Source organism: Monodon monoceros, unplaced genomic scaffold, assembly GCF_005190385.1.
Source record: "Monodon monoceros isolate NGI ecotype Baffin Bay Population unplaced genomic scaffold, NGI_Narwhal_1 Super_Scaffold_20, whole genome shotgun sequence".
In the NCBI taxonomy this organism is placed as follows: domain Eukaryota; kingdom Metazoa; phylum Chordata; class Mammalia; order Artiodactyla; family Monodontidae; genus Monodon; species Monodon monoceros.
This window is the reverse complement of record NW_021703777.1, coordinates 17,160,327-17,180,768: the sequence shown is the minus strand read 5'-3', so window position 1 is coordinate 17,180,768 and position 20,442 is coordinate 17,160,327. Positions and strand designations below refer to the sequence as shown.

Sequence of the window (20,442 nt, the reverse complement as noted above, 5' to 3'; positions counted from 1 at the left end):
TCTTTCACAGAATAGAAATGTTGTTTTATATTAATGAAGTCCAGCTTATCAATTATTCCTTTTATAGATCATGCGTTTGGTATTGTATTTTAAGAGTCATCACCATACCAAAGGTCATCTAGATTTTCTCCTATGTTATCTTCTAGGAGTTTTATAATTTTGCATTTTACATTCAGGTCTATGATCCATTATGACTTAATTTTTGTGAGGTCTGTGTCTAGATTCATTTTTCTGCATGTGAATGTCCGGTTGTTACAGTACCATTTTTTTTTTTTTTTTTTTTTTTGCAGTACGCAGGCCTCTCACTATTGTGGCCTCTCCCGTTGCGGAGCACAGGTTCCAGCCGTGCAGGCTCAGCGGCCATGGCACGGCACGTGGGATCTTCCTGGACCAGGGCACGAACCCGTGTCCCCTGCATCAGCAGGCGGACTCTCAACCACTGCGCCACCAGGGAAGCCCTACAGTACCATTTTTGAAAATACTGTATTTTCTCCATTGTATTTTCTTTGCTATGTTGTCAAAGATCATTGACTTTATTTATGTGGGTCTATGTCTGGGCTCTCTATTGTTTCACTGATGTGTCTATTCTTTTGCCAATACCACACTGTCTTATTATAGCTTTATAGTTAAGTCTTGAGGTTGGGGGGTGGCAGTCCTCCAACTTTCCTCTTTTCCTTCAATATTGAGTTGACTAATCTGGGTCTTTTGCCTCTCCGTACAAACTTTAGAGTCAGTTTGTCAATAACCACAAAAATATCGTGCTGGGATTTTGATTGGAATTGGGTTGAATCTACAGATCAAGAGGGAGAGAAATGACATCTTGACAATATCAAGTCTTCCTAACCAGGGACTTCCCTGGCAGTCCAGTGGTTAAGACTCCGTGCTCCCAACGCAGGGGGCCTGGGTTCAATCCCTGGTTAGGGAACTAGATCCCGCACACCACAACAAAGATCCCGTGTGAAGCTACTAAAGACCCGGCACATCCAAATAAATAAATAAGTCTTCCTATCCATGATCTGGACTATCTCTCCATTTATTTTGTTCTTGTTTGGTTTCTTTCATCAGTTTTACAGTTTTTCCTCATAGATCTGGTACATATTTTGTTAAATTTATATCTAAGTATTTCATTTTTCCCATGCTAATGTAAATTGTATTGTTTTTAATTTCAAGTTCCACTTGTTCATTGCTGGTAAGGAAAAGCAACTGACTTTTGTATACCACCTTGTATCCTTCAACCTTGCTATAGTCGCTTATTAGTTCCACAAGTTTTTTGTGGATTCTTAGACAGTCATGTCATCTGTGAACAAAGACAGCTTTATTTCTTCCTTGCCAATCAGTATATCTTTTATTTTCTGTTCTTGTCTTATTGTGTTAGCTAGGACTTCCAGTATGATACTGAGAGGGAGTGGTGAGGGGGGATAGCCTTGCCTTGTGCCTGATTTTAGTAGGAAAGCTTCTAAATACTTTCTTATCATTAAGTACATTGTTAGCTGTAGATTTGTTGTAGATGTTCTTTATCAAGTTGAGAACTTTCCCCCCTATTCCTAGTTTCCTTAGAGTTGTCATGAAGGGGTGTCGGATTTTGTCAAATGTTTTTTCTGCATCTATTAATATGATTGTGTGATTTTTCTTCTTTAGCCTGTTAATGAAATGAATTACATTAGTTGATTCTCAAATGTTGAAACAGGCTGCATACCTGAGATAAATCCCTTGGTTGTGCCATATAACTCTTTTTATTAATTACTGGATTCAATCTGATAATATTTTGCTGAGAATTTTTACATTTTTACCCCCTTATCATTATGTAATGCCTCTCTTTATACCTCATAATATTTCTTGCTTTGAATCTGCTGTCTGAAATTAATACAGCTACTCTAGCTTTCTTTGGAGTAGTGTTAGCATGTTATATCTTTCTCCATCTTTTTACTTTTAACCTATATGTGTCTTTATATTTAAAGTTGGTTTTTTGCATATAAAATATATTTGGGACTTGTTTTTTGATTCATACTGACAGTCTCTATCTTTTAATTGGTGCATCTAGACTATTGACATTTAAAGTGATTACTGATATAGGTGGATTACTATCTATCATATTTGTTATTGTTTCCTATTCGTTGTCCTTCTTCTTTGTTGCCGTTTTTGTCTTCTCCTTTTCTACCTTCTCTGGTGTTAATGCAGTATATTACATGATTCCATGTTTCCTTCTTTCTCAGCATATCAGCTATACTTCTTTATTTATTTACATCTTTATTGGAGTATAATTGCTTTACAATGGTGTGTTAGTTTCTGCTTTATAACAAAGTGAATCAGTTATACATATACATATGTTCCCATATACTTTTTAAAAAAAATTTAGGGGGCTTCCCTGGTGGCGCAGTGGTTGAGAGTCCGCCTGCCGATGCAGGGGACACGGGTTCGTGCCCCGGTCCGGGAAGATCCCACATGCCGTGGAACGGCTAGGCCCGTGAGCCATGGCCGCTGAGCCTGACGTCCGGAGCCTGTGCTCCGCAACGTGAGAGGCCACAACAGTGAGAGGCCCGCATACCGAAAAAAAAAAAAATTTAGTGGTTGCCCTAGAGTTTGCAATACATATTTACAGCTAATCCAAGTTCACCTTCAAATAGCACTATATGGATTCTTTGGTAGTACTAATACTTTACAATAACAAAATAATCCTAATTCCGCCCTCTAATCCCTTGTATCATTGCTGTCATCCACTTCAATTATACATAACTATAATCATCAAATGTTCTTGCTGTTATTACTTTTTTTAATGAGAAGATGGAATTGGAGCTAGGTTATTTTCAACTATTTATTTATTCGGCTGCGTTGGGTCTTAGTTGCGGCATGCAGGATCTTGCATTGCAGCACGCAGGCTCTTCATTGCGGTGAACGGGCTTCTTTCTAGTTGTGGCGCATGGGCTCCAGAGTGTGGGGGCTCAGTAGCTGCAGCACACAGGCTCTCCAGTTGTGGCATGTGGGCTCAGTAGTTGAGGCTCACAGGCTCTCTAGTTGTGGCACACGGGCTTAGCTGCCCTGCAGCATGTGGGATCTTAGTTCCCTGTCCAGGGATCGAACCCGTGTCCCCTGCATTGGAAGGCAGATTCTTAACCACTGGACCACCAGGGAAGTCCCACTATTATTATTTTGAACAAACTGTTATCTGTTAAATCAATAAAGAAAAATAAAAGTTTTTATTCTACCTTCACTTATTCATTCCCTATTGCCCTTCCTTTCTCTATTTGGATCTGAGTTTCTGACCTGACTCACTTTCCTTCTCTCTGAAGAACTTCTTTTAACACTTCTTGTGAGACAGGTCTTCTGGCAACAAATTTCCTCAATGGTTCTCTGTCTAAGAAAGTCTTTATCTCTCCTTCACTTTTAAAGGATAAAGTCACAGGACACAGAATTCTAGATTGGAAGGTTTTTTCCCTCAACACTTATATACTTCACTTCACTATGTTTTTGCATAGGTGATTTCTGAGGAGAAATTGGTTGTAATTCTTATCTTTGCTCCTCTTTTGGTAAGGTGCTTTTTTCCCTCTGGCTTCTTTCAAGATTTATTCATCTTTGATTTTCTGTCATTTGAATATGGTATGCCTAGGTGTAGTTTTTTCATTTGTTTATTTTTGTTTTGTTTTTTGGCATTAGCCTCCTTGGTGATCTCTGAGCTTCTTTAATCTGTGGTTCAGTGTCTGACATTAACTTGAGGAAATTCTCAATCATTATTGCTCTAAATATTGCTCCTGTTTCTTTCTCTTCCTTCTTCTGGCATTCTCATTATGTATATGTTATGCCTTTTGTAGTTATCCCATAGCTCCTAGATATTCTTTTCCATTTATTTCAGTTTTTTTTTCTGTTTGCTTTTCAGTTTAGTAAGTTTCTACTGACATATCTTCAACCTCATAGATCTTTTCCTCAGCTATGTACAATCTACAAATAAACCCACTGGCACTTCCCTGGTGGCTCAGTGGTTAAGAATCCGCCTGCCAATGTACGGGACATGGGTTCGATCCCTCGTCTGGGAAGATGCCACATGCTGCGGAGCAACTAAGCCCTTGCACCACAACTACTGAGCCTGCACTCTAGAGCCCACGAGCCACAACTACTGAGCCCGCGTGCCACAACTGCTGAAGACTGTGTGCCTAGAGCCCGTGATCCGCAAGAGAAGCCACTGCAATGAGAAGCCCATGCACTGGAATGAAGAGTAGCCCCCGCTTGCCGCAACTAGGGAAAAGCCTGTGTGCAGCAACAAAGACTCAATGCAGCCAAAATAAATAAATAAATAATATATATATATTTTTTTAACAAAGAGCTTCCCTGGTGGCGCAGTGGTTGAGAGTCCGCCTGCCAATGCAGGGGACACGGGTTCATGCCCCAGTCTGGGAAGATCCCACATGCCGCGGAGTGGCTGGGCCCGTGAGCCATGGCCGCTGAGCCTGCGCGTCCAGAGTCTGTGCTCCACAACGGGAGAGGCCACAACAGTGAGAGGCCCGCATACCGCAAAAAAAAAAAAAAAAAAAGCCCACCAAAGGCATTCTTCATTTCCATTTCAGTGATTTTAATTTCTAGCATTTCTTTTTGTTTCTTTCTTAGAATTTCCATCTTTCTGCTTACATTATCCATCTGTTCTTACATATTGTCTATTTTTTCCATTAGCACCCTCAGCATATTAATCATAGTTATTTTAAATTCCTGATAATGTCAACATCACTGCAATATCAAAGTCTGGTTCTAATGCTTGCTCTGTCTCTTCAAACTGTGTTTTTTGCCTTTTAGTATGCCTTGTTATTTTTTGTTGAAAGGCACATATGATATACTTATTGGGTAAAAAGGTGGTAAATAGGCCTTTAGTCATGTAATGGTAAGGTGTAGGAGAAGGGGAAGGTTTCTGTAGTCTGATGATTAGATCTGGGTCCTTCAGTGATACACACAAAGACAGAAAAAAGAGTACCTTTAAGGAAAAAGGATGACAGGATGAGTCTGGGACAAGTTGAGTCTGAGATAATTGTGAGATATCCTAATGGAGGCAGAGGTCTAGAAGGCAGTTGTGTGCCCAAGTCTGGAGTTTACTGGGAGCCATCCTGATTCATAATCTAGAAGTGGTCCTTATATAAATAGAAGTTAAAAGCCATGGTGTAGATGAGTGGGTGGAGTGAAAGGAAAGGCTTCGGACAAACTTTTTGGGAGCACTGACCCTTAAGGTATATACTGAGGGAAAGGAGCCATTAAAAAGCCATTAAAAAGACTGAGCAGCAAGGAAGAAGAGTGGTCTGTTCGGTAGAGCCATTTTAATAAAATTCAGCATCCATAACAGAGTTTAAGAGTAAACTGGCAAATACTTCATCCTCCCTCTCTACACTCTGGTCCACTCTTAAAACACATCAAATGCATCCATGTTTCAGAGATTTTTCCCTGCCCCCTTCTCCTCCTTGCAAAGTTCTCTCCCCATGTCCTATAGACCACCATCAGAAATCCTACTCACCCTTCAGCAGCAGCTGGCATAGGAGCCTGGTGTAAAGTGAAGGATGTTGCCCACCATCCAATTCTGCAAGGACTGAGTCACTGGCCACTGCAGTCGCTGACCTACAGTGCATCCTGAAAGGAATTCAGGGTGAAGACCAGGAAAGTGGCACTCCGTGCTCTGGGAAAACAGGCCCTTAGATAGTGAGAAATATTTCAAGAGAAACTTTTTTATGAACCTGGATTCTCACACCTTCCCATGCACGAAAATCATTCACTTAAGATACCTGTTCCTCGGGACTAGCAATAACCTTCTAGGAGATAACACGCTGGATTACATGGACCTCCCTCCTCCAAATCACATATCTATTGGCCTCCCAAGACAACTCTTCTGAGCTATCTGAGAGGCTGTCTCCCACGCCACAGTCCCCAGCAGGACACTGAATAAGCTCACTGGTCGTCCCTTGCGCGTTTTTTTTCAAGTTGACCCTGGGAAGTTTCCTGAAGGCGCCTCCGTTTGGGGCGTGCCCTTTATTCTTCTTCACACAGCTCAGCTGACGGAGACTCCCTCGAACAGCTGCATCTTACTCGCCTTGCGCCCTCAAGACGTGCCCACAAAGTGTGTAGAAGGAGCACAAAGACGAGGCAGTCCTCTCATGGCTTCTCACATGCTTCCAGAGAATTTAATTCCTGGCGCCTCACTTTCCACAACTCTCCTTTGTAAGCTTTATCGACGCTACAGTCACACGGGGAAACCCTTTCCTGACAGATATAGTGCAGGGTGCCTGTCGCGTGGCTCACGAAGCTGCCGCCACCAACCAGCCTCCTTGACACCCCTCCAGCTCCCCGCGGGACCACCTGGGCCTCCGCTGGCACGTTGGGCGGGCCGCACCCCAGGCCCCGCCCCTCACGGCCCGGCCCCCGCAAACCCCGCCTCCACGCTCTCCCCGGCGCAGGCGGGACCGCGCCGGACGCACGACCCACCCACATCCTCGATCTTACGTTGCGGTGGGGACCTTCCCAAGTCCTCGCTTCGCGCTGACCGGAATCCGAGAAGATGGCGAGCCAGGTATTGTCAGCTGCTACTCTGGCTGAGTCCAGAAAAGGAAGCGAGGGAGGGAAACCATGGAGCAGAACCGGGCCCCTGGCCGGGGGGACCGGGGGGTGGGGGGGGAGTCAGGAGGTGAGGGGGAGACGCGCGGGGCCTGGCCCTGAGACGGCCTCCGGCTGCCGGAACTGAAACGGGGCTTTGGGCGAGCGGTTCATCAAGAAGGGAGGGAGGAGGCTTTGTTTCGGCTCCGTTCGTGGGAGGGTTTTTGTTGCTTTCTGGGACAGCCGAAGCGGGGTGGAGGTGGGGAGAACCGGAGAGTGGAGGTGAGGGGGGAGTCGGTCTCTAGCCTGGTGTTCTGGGGGTGGCTTAGGGGCCCCCACGCCTAGCGTACACACAAGTAAGTAACTTGCCCGGGGCCATACTTTTCGGTGGCAAAGCTGCAGCCAGAGCCCGTGCTCCTAACCCCTACGTTGCCTGTTTTTCACGACAGTAGTTCATAATTGAGCTATTACTGTGCCGCCAAGGAATTTTTTTTTTTTTTTTCGGTACGCGGGCCTCTCACTGCTGTGCAGGCCCAGCGGCCATGGCTCACGGGCCCAGCCGCTCCACGGCACGCGGGATCCTCCCGGACCGGGGCACGAACCCGCGCCCCCCGCATCGGCAGGCGGACCCTCAACCACTGCGCCACCAGGGAAGCCCCAGGAATGTATTTTTGGAAGGCTCCTAAGGGCCCTTTCGGTAACGTTTTGGAGCACTTGGGCACCAGAGCTTAATACATATCCTCCTTTAATCCTCACATAACAGCTATGCAAGGTAGTAGCCCATTTTACAGACCAAAAACTTGAGGCTTAGTGGTTTGTCGTGCTTAGTGATAACACTAAACATAGTGAGCCGGGGTTCCGAACCCTGTGCAACAGACTATTATTGCAAGTTCCTGATATGCACATTAGACAGTAAACAAAGGCAGAAATATATGAGTAATATGATTAATCCGTCTAAAGTTGCTGATTGTTTTAATGCTTTGCAAACAGATTTTCTAAAAAGATTTGGACTTGAATAGAAATGGTAAATTCTAAACGATCTTTCAGATTTAACAAGTTGGCAGGTTTTTTTCCTTATTACCAAGTGTCTTCAGCAGAGAATGTGAAAAATTATAATTCCTGTGATAGTTCAGATGTTGAAGTAGAGCAATTGCGTGTGGATTTAGTGTGGGGCTTTGTTTTGTTTAGAATTGACAGGAAAAGGTTAAACTTTCACATATGCTTTAGGAGGGTGGAGAAGGGACTTAAATAAAGCTTAGATTATGGATGATTTATTCTTGTTGCTTCAGATCTCTAGAATATGTGACTTCATTGTTAGTATTCTGAATTTTACCTTTGGAGTTTTGTTTTGAAATTTATGGTACATGGAGGTGAAAAAAGATTCTAATGCAATGTATGAATTTTTTTACCAGATTGATTGATCAGATTTAATATCTACATTTTAATTTTTAAAGTGATCATTTCCAGCCTCGCCAATTAACACAAGCCACTCATCCTTCTACATAGTTCAGTTCTTTTCCTCTACTCTTTGTTCTCTTGCTACTAATAACTACCACCTTATTTCTGCAAAGCTACACTGTATCAAGGACTGTATAAGGGGCTTCATATTCACCATTCACAGTCACTCTATATGTAGATATTTTATCTTTATGTAACTAACTCTTCCTCATCTTTCCGCATCCCAGTTAAAAGTGGCGCTTTCCCAAACCCACCAACCAAAGTTACACTCTTTCTCCACATTTTGCATTCTGTAGCACTTTGTGCCTATCCCTTTAAATCACACTTTTTGTAATCGTTAGCTTTCGAGTCTGTCTCCTATAAACCCAGTGCAATCTTTATTCTGTGAACATGTTTCATAAGCATTATGTGAACGAGTCAAAACCTTCCTTATTACACTTCATTCTCTGGTAAAGGAGGAGTGTACTGACTAGACTCTGAAGTGGCACTATACTATAGAAATACAGTATGAGTCACATATATAATTTTAAGTTTTCTATTAGCCACATTAAAACGGTATTAAATTGGATTAAAACTTAACCCAATGTAGTCAAAATACTATCGCAACATGTAATCAATATTTTTTTAATATTATTGAAATATTTTAATTTTTTTATACTAACTCTTCAAAATCTGGGTATATTTCCTACTTACAGCTTATCTCAGTTCAGACTGGCCATTTTTCAAGCACCCAAAAGCCACACGTGGCAAGTGGCTACTGTGTTGGATAGCACAGTTGAAAGGGATAGATGTAGGGTTTTTTTAAATTCCCCCATTCTGATACTTTTCCTTACGCTCCTTCCCACCGTGCAGTTTTGCACTAAACCAGTGTTACTTAAACCAGCCTGAGCAAAAGAATTTCGTAGGGCACATCTTAAGCATTCAGATTCCTTGGACCCTGTACCAGACTACTGAATCAGATTTTCTTGGAACCTGTATTGTTAACCAGCTCCTGTTTATGCATTGTAGAGGGTCATTAAATATTTGATGAGTGAAACTTTATTTTTTTTTATGGGGTGGGAGGCATGCGGTTTGCAGGGATCTTAGTTTCCCCGGAACAGGAATTGAAAGTGGGCCCCAGCTGTGAAAGCGCCGAGTCCTAACCACGGGACTACCAGGGAATTCCTGAATTAAACTTCATGTGGTCATCTCGATTAAATCTTTTTAATGAATATCATTTATATGAAGTATAAACACGTGCCAGACAGTTCTCCATATCACTTAGAGTTATATGTGAATTTGTGATGTACTTTCTAAGATTAGCATTCACCAGCATCTAAATTAACTAATAAGTAGTTTGTTACTAGTTCAGGAGGATAAATATCTTGCTCTGTTTTCCCCATTTCAGGTTATCAAATGTAAGGCTGCGGTTGCCTGGGAGGCTAGAAAGCCTCTCTCCATAGAGGAGATAGAGGTGGCACCCCCAAAGGCTCATGAAGTTCGAATTAAGGTAACGAAACATCCAAGGCACTGGGGAAAAAAGGCTTACAATTAGGTCTCTGGATAGATGAGTCCTCTGAGGTCTGCAGAGGAGAAATCCCAAAGGACAGTGTCAAGGAGAAGGTATTGAAAGTCATCCAGCCTTGGAATCACAGCCTCTTATTTTATCCCTCTCACCTTTGCAGCAGTCTTCTCCCATCTTTTTAGCTTCGGTGTTGTGCTGAGCAGCCTTCTGCATGGATCATTGGATTACTGCAATTTATCTTCTGTAGTCTGGGTTTCAGGTGGATTGGTAGGATGCTCCCCTTTCTGCTGATCCCATAAGTTAAAATCTATGGTGACACATTAGAAACAAAAGAAGAAAGAAATGGTCTTTGGATTGTTAGAAGAAACTTCAAATAAGATTTAGGAAGAGGTTCCTAATTGATTAGACCAACAAGCAAGTGAAGTAAGCTTGCTAAGAGAGCTTTAAAATGTACTGACCCTTGGAGACAAGGCCAGGGTTCAGGGGATTCACTACTGCAGTGCTTCTCAACCTCTGCTGTGGCAGGGAAGTTGAAGTTACCCCTAGAGAGAGTCATACTGCACAAGGCAGGCAGCTGGATATTCTGGCATTCTCCTCTGTACTTGTTTTCATAAAAAATCAGTGCTTTAAAGTACTGAACATTGAATAAAACTAACCTCTAGAAAAAATAAGCATTTTTTGCTGTGAATTGGAGTATACTTCCCCCATCCCACCTCCAATTCTCAGGTTCCCAGGGGTCACACTGAACAGGTCGAGAAGCCAGAGCCAAATAACTTTCAGATCCTTTTAACCCAGGCCCAGGGATCTGAAATCTTAGACTAGTGTGTATGTTTTTCTTTAAGTTCAGAAATCAGCCTGGTTGTGATTTTGCTACTAGAAAAGAAAATGTTGGTCCCGGATGTACTAAAATGAGCCGTATCGGGCACACTGAGTTCAGCAGTCTTCCTTGGGAAACTGCTAACAAACAGCCAAGAATGTTACATTGTAATTGGATATATTTGTGAGAAGCATAGAAGCATAAATACAGACACCCCCAAGACTTTTCCTTTCTGTGCTTTTGGTAGTTTGGAGAAGTGAGAGATGCTTGAAGGCTAGAGAAATCGGGATAAAGGGCTTATTTAAGTAGAAATTGTGTGTGGCTGCTAAAAGGGGAGTTGGTTCCAGTAAAACCTCTGAGTTTTGGCCCAGACCAAGCAGGCTGACGTATTTCAGAAATAGCCAATACCTTTTTAGAAATCGCATTCCCCAGCAGTTAGGAGGAGGCCAGCAGTGAGATGGGTTCCACCTGCTTTTGCACACAGGGGATGTTCCTCTCCACACCTGCAGACGGCACAGTGCCCAAAACATCACCTTGTTTACCTTCTCTTGCTAACATGCACCGAAAAGGAGAATAGATGTACCATGTTTCATTGCCTATAAATGCACCGTTACTTTTAAGTACCACTAAGAAAATGCTGCCAGTTCTAATTAAGATGCCATAGAGTATAAGCATATGCTGATTTTAGAGAGGTTAAAATATGAAAGAACTGTATCTTCTAATCAATAAAATGTTATTAAAAGTGCCTCCACCTATGCCTCACTGAATCGCATGCACACACATGTAGACACTTTAATACCCTGTTAGATTATTGCCACTGCAGTTTGCCACACTGACGCCTATACCCTGAGTGGGGCTGATCCTGAAGGGAGTTTTCCAGTGATCTTGGGACATGAAGGTGCTGGAATTGTGGAAAGTGTTGGTGAAGGAGTTACTAAGCTGAAGGCAGGTAAGGAGAGTATTTGAATCACTTATTTTACAATTTTGGCTTATTTCTATAGGGAAATTATGTTTCTGATAACTTATACATTGTTTATTTGTGAATAAGTTATTGCCTAAGTAAGTTGTCAAGATTGATTTTATACGCCTCATCTGAAAAGCACAAATATTTGAGAGTTTCTTTCTCTCTGATTATGCAGACTGCTATTTATCTGAAATGGTTTAAGTACATCTCCAAAGCAAATTTTGCCCAATTAAGCAAGAATTTTTGAAGATGCATTGAGTCAGTGTTTTGAAGCACATGACCTCCTTGTTCTCCACTTACTGTTTTAAAAGTTTCACTTAGACAAAAATTTGAAGCTTGTATTTTTTGCATAGTCAGGCAGTGTCTGAATGATGTCATGTAGGTAAAGTTCTAGGTCTTAAAGTTGTTAACTTTGCAAAGCTGCATGGGTTGACAAGAATGGGAATTTGGGGGACTTCCCTGGTGGAGCAGTGGTTAAGAATCCGCCTGCCAGTGCAAGGGACAAGGGTTCGAGCCCTGGTCCAGGAAGATCCCACATGCTCCAGAGCAGCTAAGCCCGTGTGCCACAACTACTGAGCCTGCACTCTAGAGCCCGCAAGCCACAACTACTGAAACCCGCGCGCCTAGAGCCCATGCTCCACGACAAGAAATGCCACCACAATGAGAAGCCCATGCACCGCAACGAAGAGTAGCCCCCGCTTACCGCAACTAGAGAAAGCCTGCACACAGCAACGAAGACCCAACGCAGCCAAAAATAAATAAATAAATTTTTTTTAATTAAAAAAAAAAATGGGAATTTGCAGGGGCTGGTGTATTCATTTAGAATCAGATGCTACCTATTCAGGATAATGTCCTTGCATTTGTTTTCCAGGTGATACTGTCATCCCACTTTACATCCCACAGTGTGGAGAGTGCAAATTTTGTCTAAATCCTAAAACGAACCTTTGCCAGAAGATAAGGTTAGTATCTTTTTATTTTATTCTTAAAACAAGAGGTAACACTAATCATGATAATATCATGATAATAAGTAATTATGTGGCAGTTTATACAGGGCATTTTACATGAATTATTTCATTCCATCTTCAGGGCAACCTGTCATTATCGCTGCTATCACTGTATTCATAGATGAGAACATTTAGACCCAGAAATTAAGTGGTGTGCCCAGCATCATCAGCTGTTAAGAGGCACCTCACGAGTTGCTGAACCCGCTCTCTTTCCATAACACTAGGCTAAATTTGCCAAAATATGTAGTAAGGAGGGACATGCTTATGAAATTAAATGAAGTCATTTTTATGAGCCATTTTATTGTCCATGAAATCGAAGTAATAAAACTTAGCTCATAAGGTTTTGGGAAGACTACAAGAGAACATAACCTTTTGACACAGAAAAGGTGGTTATTTGATTGTAGCAAGGTCAACACATTTAAAGAACTTCAAGGCATTTAAGATCTTGTGTCTGTTCGCCCCTTTTTTGTCTTTTTTATTGAAGTAGAACATACATATAATGAAGTAATTAAAGTATACAAATCTTAAGTGTACAGCTCCATGAATTTTTATACATATACACACCTAATAGTTATAACCATCACCCAGATCAAGATAGAGAACCCTTCCAGCAGCCCACAAAGTTCTTCATGTCCCATACAAGTCAACACCTGCCTCCCTCAAAGCTAACCACTATTTTGATATCTTTCACTGTAGGACTTCATATAAACAGAATTATGCAATATGTGCTCTTTTGTCTGGCTTCCTTCGAGATGTATCCAGGTTGCTCTGTGCATCAGTGATTTTCTTTTGTTTCTTTCACATTCCATTCCAGATAATCACTGTTAATCCATTCTCCTGTTCATGGACATTTACGTTGCTGCCAGCTTGGAGCTGTTGTGATTAGTGCCACTGTAAGCTTTCATGTGTGTCTCCTGATGGACATATACACAACTTTCTCTTGGGTATTTCCCTAGTATTGAAATTGCTGAGTCATGGGATATACTCCCACCAGCAGTGTTTGGGAGATCTGTTTATTTTTTTCTAATGCCATTGACAAAATTAGTTTCTATTTTTGGAAATAAGGTTCCATTTATTTTATCACGTAAATCCAGTTAAAAAGCTAGAACTGGGCTTCCCTGGTGGCGCAGTGGTTGAGAGTCTGCCTGCCGACGCAGGGGACACGGGTTCGTGCCCTGGTCTGGGAGGATCCCACATGCCGCGGAGCGGCTGGGCCCGTGAGCCATGGCCGCTGAGCCTGCGCGTCTGGAGCCTGTGCTCCACAACGGGAGAGGCCACAACAGGGAGAGGCCACAACAGTGAGAGGCCCGCGTACCGCAAAAAAAAAAAAAAAAAAAAAAAGCTAGAACCGAAAAAAGAAAAAAACTAGTTATTTTGAAAGGGAATTCCAAACACGGTCTGAAAAAATTTTGACACGTCAGATATAATAATGGTAATAGGTTTTTTTGTGGCTGTCTGTAACCTTTTAGAAGGACAAGTCCTTTCAAAGCTTAAAATACATCCCATATCACCTTTTGTTCAAGAAACTCTTCTGGGACAGGAGCAATTTCTCACATTCAGAGCTAAACAAACTTAACTTGCTCTCATAAAGATACAAGTTATTTATGGTAGAGCTTTGTCACCTATTTGTTGTTTATTTCTGATCATATTTTTGTTTTTCTCCCAAAGGAAATGTACTTATTCTTGAATCCAGAGGCAATCCATTTTTCTTCATCTATATATATTTATTTATTCACATGTATTCCAAAGGATTTGTCCAAGAATGTACATCAAATTGTAGTGTTTATTTTTGTTAAAATAACATATATTAAGCACTCTGTGCCAGGCACAGTGCTAGTGCTTTACATAACCTCATTTGATCTCTATAGCAACGTCTAAGAAAGATCGATTTCTCTGATTTTCTGGTGAGGAAACTAAGGCACAAAAGTTAATTCACTTGCCCAGGAGCACGTGGGATTTGAGCACAAGTGTGTCTGCCTTTAGGGCCCATGTTCCTGAGCAAGATGTTACATTACCTATTTAGAATATCAAAGATAATTTTTGTTACCATGTATCATATCAGTGGTGAGAGCTACACTTTTGAAATAGGCCTCCTGAAAGGTCTAAATCAGCCAGTGTGGACATCTTTCATCAGCTGATGTGGATAGTTGCTTGTAATCTTTGCTGTGTAGATGCTGGTTTTGGCTTTATGAAGTTATATTTGGTCACAGAGTTTTACGATGGAATTTTAAAATCATTTCATCTGAGCCATAAATTGTACCTGTTAAAATTATTTCAATACTCTGACAGTATAATCCAGAAGCATATTGAATGCTGGAAAAGATAGGTAAGATTATAATTCTTTTAGAAGTTTTCCTAATAAGGCATTGCTGAAAGGTGCTAAATTATTAATGAATATATTAGAAATTAGACTTCTGGTCTTAGCACACTCTTCTGTTTACTGGTCATTATTTTTAAAATGGATTTCTTTTTCCTGTGCATTTTAGGAAACTTGATTCTACCCTACCTTCTTCCTTTTTTATTTTCTTTAGAGTCACTCAAGGGAAAGGATTAATGCCAGATGGCACTAGCAGATTTACCTGTAAAGGAAAGACAATTTTACATTACATGGGAACCAGCACATTTTCTGAATACACAGTTGTGGCTGATATCTCTGTTGCTAAAATTGATCCTTTAGCCCCTTTGGATAAAGTCTGCCTTCTGGGTTGTGGCATTTCAACTGGTTATGGTGCTGCTGTGAACACTGCCAAGGTAAGTGGTGGCCTGGGTTTTAGCGTCCACCTTCTAATTTCATACAACAAAGCCTTGCTGGGATAGTGAAATTGGCCCAAACAGTAAGAAACCTAATGATTTCCTTGACTCTTGTGAAATGAGTACCTTACAGACTATCTTTACTATTAGGTGGAGCCTGGCTCTACTTGTGCCGTCTTTGGCCTGGGAGGAGTTGGATTGGCAGTTATCATGGGCTGTAAGGTGGCTGGTGCATCCCGGATCATTGGTGTGGACATCAATAAAGATAAATTCACAAGGGCTAAGGAGTTTGGGGCCTCTGAGTGTATTAACCCCCAGGACTTCAGTAAACCTATCCAGGAAGTGCTCATTGAGATGACTGATGGGGGAGTGGACTATTCCTTTGAGTGTATTGGTAACGTTAAAGTCATGGTGAGTATGCCTGGCTTCATTCCAAGTGGTGGGGGGGGTGGGGGCTGCTTTTTTTAATGTAATTTCCTTAATTAAGGTCAAAAATTGTTTTGTTTTGTAAAGGAAAAGTCTTGAATTCCCTGGTAAGAATTATTGGAAGGGAAAATGACTACATGAACTAGAAATTGGAAATGATACAAGGGAAAGATGAAGGGAAATGTTTCTTTGCCTTTCAGTGTACACATAAATCTCAGAGTATGTTTCATTAAATGAAAAGGCAAAATGATGCAGCTGTAGAGAACATGGGCTTTGGAATTAGATATATGTCCACTTACTAACTCAGTGACCTTGAGCAACTACTTAACTTCTTTAAACCTGTTTCCTTATGTGTAAAATGCAGACAGTAACCGTAGGTACCTGACACAAAGTAGACACTCAGCAGAAGTATAACTGTTACTTCTCTGCTGCCTTTATTAAGCCTTTAGAATTTTGAGCTAAGATTTACTTTTTAAAATAACAAATGAAAGCTTTTTATTCTTTCAATTTGTGTCAGTGTTGGGCCAAGTTCGTAAATTTTTTAAAATACCTGTTAAAATTGTTCAATAAAATTAAACTTACTAAATACTCACTTTGGACATTTTGTTGCCGTTTTTCTAATAAAGCTCTGTACCACCACCCTCTCCCCGGAAGTTTCTGGGGAAGCAGATATTCTCAGCACAGTGCACTGACCTCTGTGATTTGCCTGCAGAGAGCAGCGCTGGAGGCCTGCCACAAAGGCTGGGGCGTCAGCGTGGTGGTTGGAGTAGCTGCCTCAGGTGAAGAAGTTGCCACTCGTCCATTCCAGCTGGTAACAGGCCGCACGTGGAAAGGCACTGCCTTTGGAGGTAATTTGGTGGATGAGATGAGTACATTTTCTCTTTTGTTACTTCCATTGACAGAATTTTAATCCCAGTCAGCATTTACCCCTGGGACTGGGGAGGTGCTCAGCTTCTCCTGAAACACAAGGCTACTTCTTACACATTGAAAAAAATATTAATATTCTGTTAATGAAATAGTTGAGGGTAGGTCAGGAGTGAGAAGCTGGTTACAGGATAAGCAAACGACAGTATCAGCCACCCTGTGCCGTGTTGTAGACTAACATAGGTTATTGGCATTTTTTACTCATTTTTCCAGGGAGTGCAGTGATCCCTGGATGTGATCATACTTCCGTCTGAATAGTACTGATTTCAGCAGTAACCAATACTAAGTCTTAAACTGAAAATACTAGATTTGACAAAACCTTACAACAAAATTGAAAAGCTGCCAGACTGATCATTTTTCCCTTGTATGATCCTAAAAGTATGTGGTTGTTTGGGGTTGCCTAACTACCAGCAGAATGCTGAGAAAGTTTCCACCTTTTTCAAGGTTGCTCAGCTAGAGAAGAGAAAAGACATCAAAACATGTTTGTAGGGGCTTCCATGGTGGCACAGTGGTTGAGAATCTGCCTGCTAATGCAGGGGACATGGGTTCGAGCCCTGGTCTGGGAGGATCCCATATGCCGCGGAGCAACTAGGCCCATGAGCCACAACTACTGAGCCTGCACGTCTGGAGCCTGTGCTCCGCAACAAGAGAGGCCACGATAGTGAGAGGCCCACGCACCATGATGAAGAGTGGCACCCGCTTGCCACAACTAGAGAAAGCCCTCGCACAGAAGAAGACCCAACACAGCAAAAATTAATTAATTAATTAACTCCTACCCCCAACATCTAAAAAAACACTATTAAAAAAAACAGCTGTTTATTTAAAAAAAAAACCATGTTTGTATATCCCAACTGTTGTGAATAAATGAAATCTAAAGTTTTTCATAGATTTTTAAAATATATATTTATATCCTTACCATCCTCCTAAGGAAAGAGAATTACATAGCTTGAGGGTTTTTTTCCTCAAGAATTTGCATTTCTTTTTTTTTTAACATCTTTATTGGAGTATAATTGCTTTACAATGGTGTGTTAGTTTCTGCTGTATAACAAAGTAATCAGCTATGCATATACATATATCCCCATATCTCCTCCCTCTTTCGTCTCCCTCCCACCCTCCCTATCCCACCCCCTAGGTGGTCACAAAGCACAGAGCTGATCTCCTGTGCTATGCGGCTGCTTCCACAAGCTATCTTTTTTACATTTGGTAGTGTATATATGTCCATGCCACTCTCTTACTTCGTCCCAGCTTACCCTTCCCCCTCCCCGTGTCCTCAAGTCCATTCTCTAATAGCATGAGTTTTTAATGATCTGTGTTTAAGCAAAGTGTCCCCTACCTCATGCCAGCTTTTGTTTCAAGGCCAAAAGAAAAGATTAGGAAAGTATGAAAAATGAGGGGTTTGGTCAAAGTTTTCCTTCCTTATACTACAGAATTTGTCAAGGCAAATGTCAAGCTGACTAAACCCTCTTTTCCAAACCGCTACACGTATGCCGCACTTGAGTATTTTAGGACAGACTTTCAGAGCCATACGTGCAGCTCAGGGGCATCATCTCAGGGTCCATAGCTGTATTTGAAAGGGTGTTCTTAGTCCGGGAGACTGAGCCAGGGGGTTTGGTAGTCATCTCTCGCTGAAGCCTCATCCAAGCACATGCTTATTGGGAAATAAGCTGGAGCCTTGGGGCCCCATGGGTGTTGCTAAAATATGACTCACAAATGTAAACAGAAGTTTCAGTTTAGGGAATGGCAGTGGCTGTGGTTGTCTCAGTTACCAGGAGATTTAAAGGAGAAAAAAAAAGCACTGCAGTTTGGAAGGAAAGGGTAACTGGTAAAGGACACAAGGGAGATTTGGGAAAGGCTCAAAAGAGGTTTGAAATGTGGTCCAAAGACTCCCTGGTTTAAAAGGTGGGAAGGCTTCTTTGTTGATTTACTGCTTCTTTCAACACAAGTGAGAAATTGAAGGATCTGATTTTGTTTAAAATCGTAACCTGTAACTAAAGATCACCTACTCTGCTTTTCAATTTCAGTTTTCTCTTCTGAAATGGTATCCTTATTGTTGAAATTAAAACCACAGAAATAGTCATGTATCACATCAGTTTTCTTCTTCCTTGAATTTCACGATTACAGAAATCTTTGCTGTTGTGGACTTAAATAAGCTTATTCTGAGACTTCTAGAGTTCTATCCTGTATGGTTTAAAAATCTCCATTAAGATTTAATGAGATTTTAGTAAACCTTAATACAGAAAAAGGCAAGTGCTCAAAAGGCATTTACTTTTTTCTTAATTAAAGATGTGCATTTCTTCTTCCTCTCTATGCTGATTTTGAAGTTTTTCATTCCTCTTTAGTTCGTGAAAAAATTCATTCTCTTAAATGTCTTTGTCACCCACTAAGTAATAAGCATACTGTAGAGATTTGTTGGAAAACTTAATGAATAGATGTATGATTTCTTTTAGGATGGAAGAGTGTAGAAAGCATCCCAAAGTTGGTGTCCGAATATATGTCCAAAAAAATAAAGATTGATGAATTTGTGACTCACAATTTGCCTTTTGACCAAATTAACGAAGCCTTTGAACTGATGCATGCAGGAAAGAGGTGAGCTTTCTCTTTAGCTGTTTAATGTAGAATGTAATGATTTGGGGCTTACGGAGGGAGAAGGGTAAAAAAAAAAGTTTTAGTGGTCTTCAAAGAAATCATTCAGAACCTGTTTATTGCTTTCTTCTCTTACAGCATCCGAACTGTTTTAAAGCTTTAAATTCAAAAGAGAAAAATACTTCCATCCTTGTAACTAAGTCTTGTGGTCTGATTGGAGCAGCCAGACAAGCAGGAAGGAGCTCTTTCAAGTTCACAGCGTCTTAGACCTTCATTAACTGACTCTGGGGAATAATGTTTTCTGTATAAATTCATAAATGTCTAATCAAGGATAAGGCTAATACTGTCATAAGTCTGTTTTCTGGACTCTTCACATAAATAATTGCTGGCTCATTAAGGAATATTTTTAACATAATAAAAGGAATTTCTGCATATGTGTGGAAGTTGTCAGCTCTGTTGTATGTCAAATTCTTTGTCATTGTTGCTCTCCCCATTATCTTCATTCTTTAAAGGAAAGATGGAGGAAGAAGGGCGGTGGTGAGTATCTGAACCTTGTCTTCTACTGTCCTTGGTAACTTTCGCTTAACTTTTAAGGGTCTCAGGCCCATTTACTAAAGAACAGATTTCTCCAATCAGCAGTAGCACAGTTAATCAGAACCCAAATCTGCTTCTGTGAGATTATCTTCTTGTGGGCAAGTACCATGCATTGTTCAGACTTAGACTCCTAATTCCTAGTATGACATCTGGCCCACAAATTCATCATTGAAACTACCTTCTGAGCTTAAGTAGGTATATATGTGTTGTTGGTCACTCTGAACTATTTCAAGCATATGGAAAATATTTATATACTGAATACCCAAATTTCCAGTACTTATTTTGTCAAATCTTAACATCTTACTCTTCCAGGCCACTTTGCCTTTCCTCTCCTGCGGTATAGTCGACATCCAGAATTGGGTGTTTATCACTCCCATGCATATTGCCGTACTTTGACTACACATATTCGTAAAGCCTTTAGTCTTCAGTATTGTCATACATGTTTTAAACATGATACTGTCTCATTCTGCAGCTTTCATTTTTCACTCATTTTTTTTCACTCAATTTTGTGATTAATCCCTGTTGTAGGTGATGCTCCCATTCATTAATTTTAGTACTGTGCAGTAGTAGTCAATTATATGAACTACCATAATTTATCTGTCTCCAGTTGATGGCATATAGTTGTTGCCCAAATTGTTTCTGTATTGCTAACAACGCTGTGGTGGAACATCCTTGTACATTGTGCTCAGTGCGTTAGTTATGAAGGATGTGTACCATAGGATAAACACATTTTAAACCTTATTAGAAATTGTCAAATTGCTCTTAAATGTGGTTGGACATTTTTGCAAATCAGATGGGTGTGAAATGACTTTAATTTGCCTTTCCCTTAATGACTAAAGTCTTTTTTTTTTTTGGCCGTGGC

The 20,442-nt window shown here is 41.1% G+C and overlaps 1 protein-coding gene across 1 annotated transcript; it reads left to right on the top strand.

Moving 5' to 3' along the window:
- The first annotated feature begins 6,420 nt into the window (after positions 1–6,420).
- LOC114902777 (alcohol dehydrogenase class-3) lies at positions 6,421–19,420 on the top strand. The gene is made up of 9 exons (XM_029235351.1): positions 6,421–6,532; positions 9,401–9,502; positions 11,142–11,283; positions 12,170–12,257; positions 14,834–15,053; positions 15,204–15,464; positions 16,192–16,327; positions 18,851–18,989; positions 19,125–19,420. The coding sequence occupies exons 1-9, from the start codon at positions 6,521–6,523 to the stop codon at positions 19,147–19,149; spliced, it is 1,125 nt and encodes a 374-aa protein (XP_029091184.1). The 5' UTR covers positions 6,421–6,520; the 3' UTR covers positions 19,150–19,420.
- Positions 19,421–20,442: the final 1,022 nt, after the last annotated feature.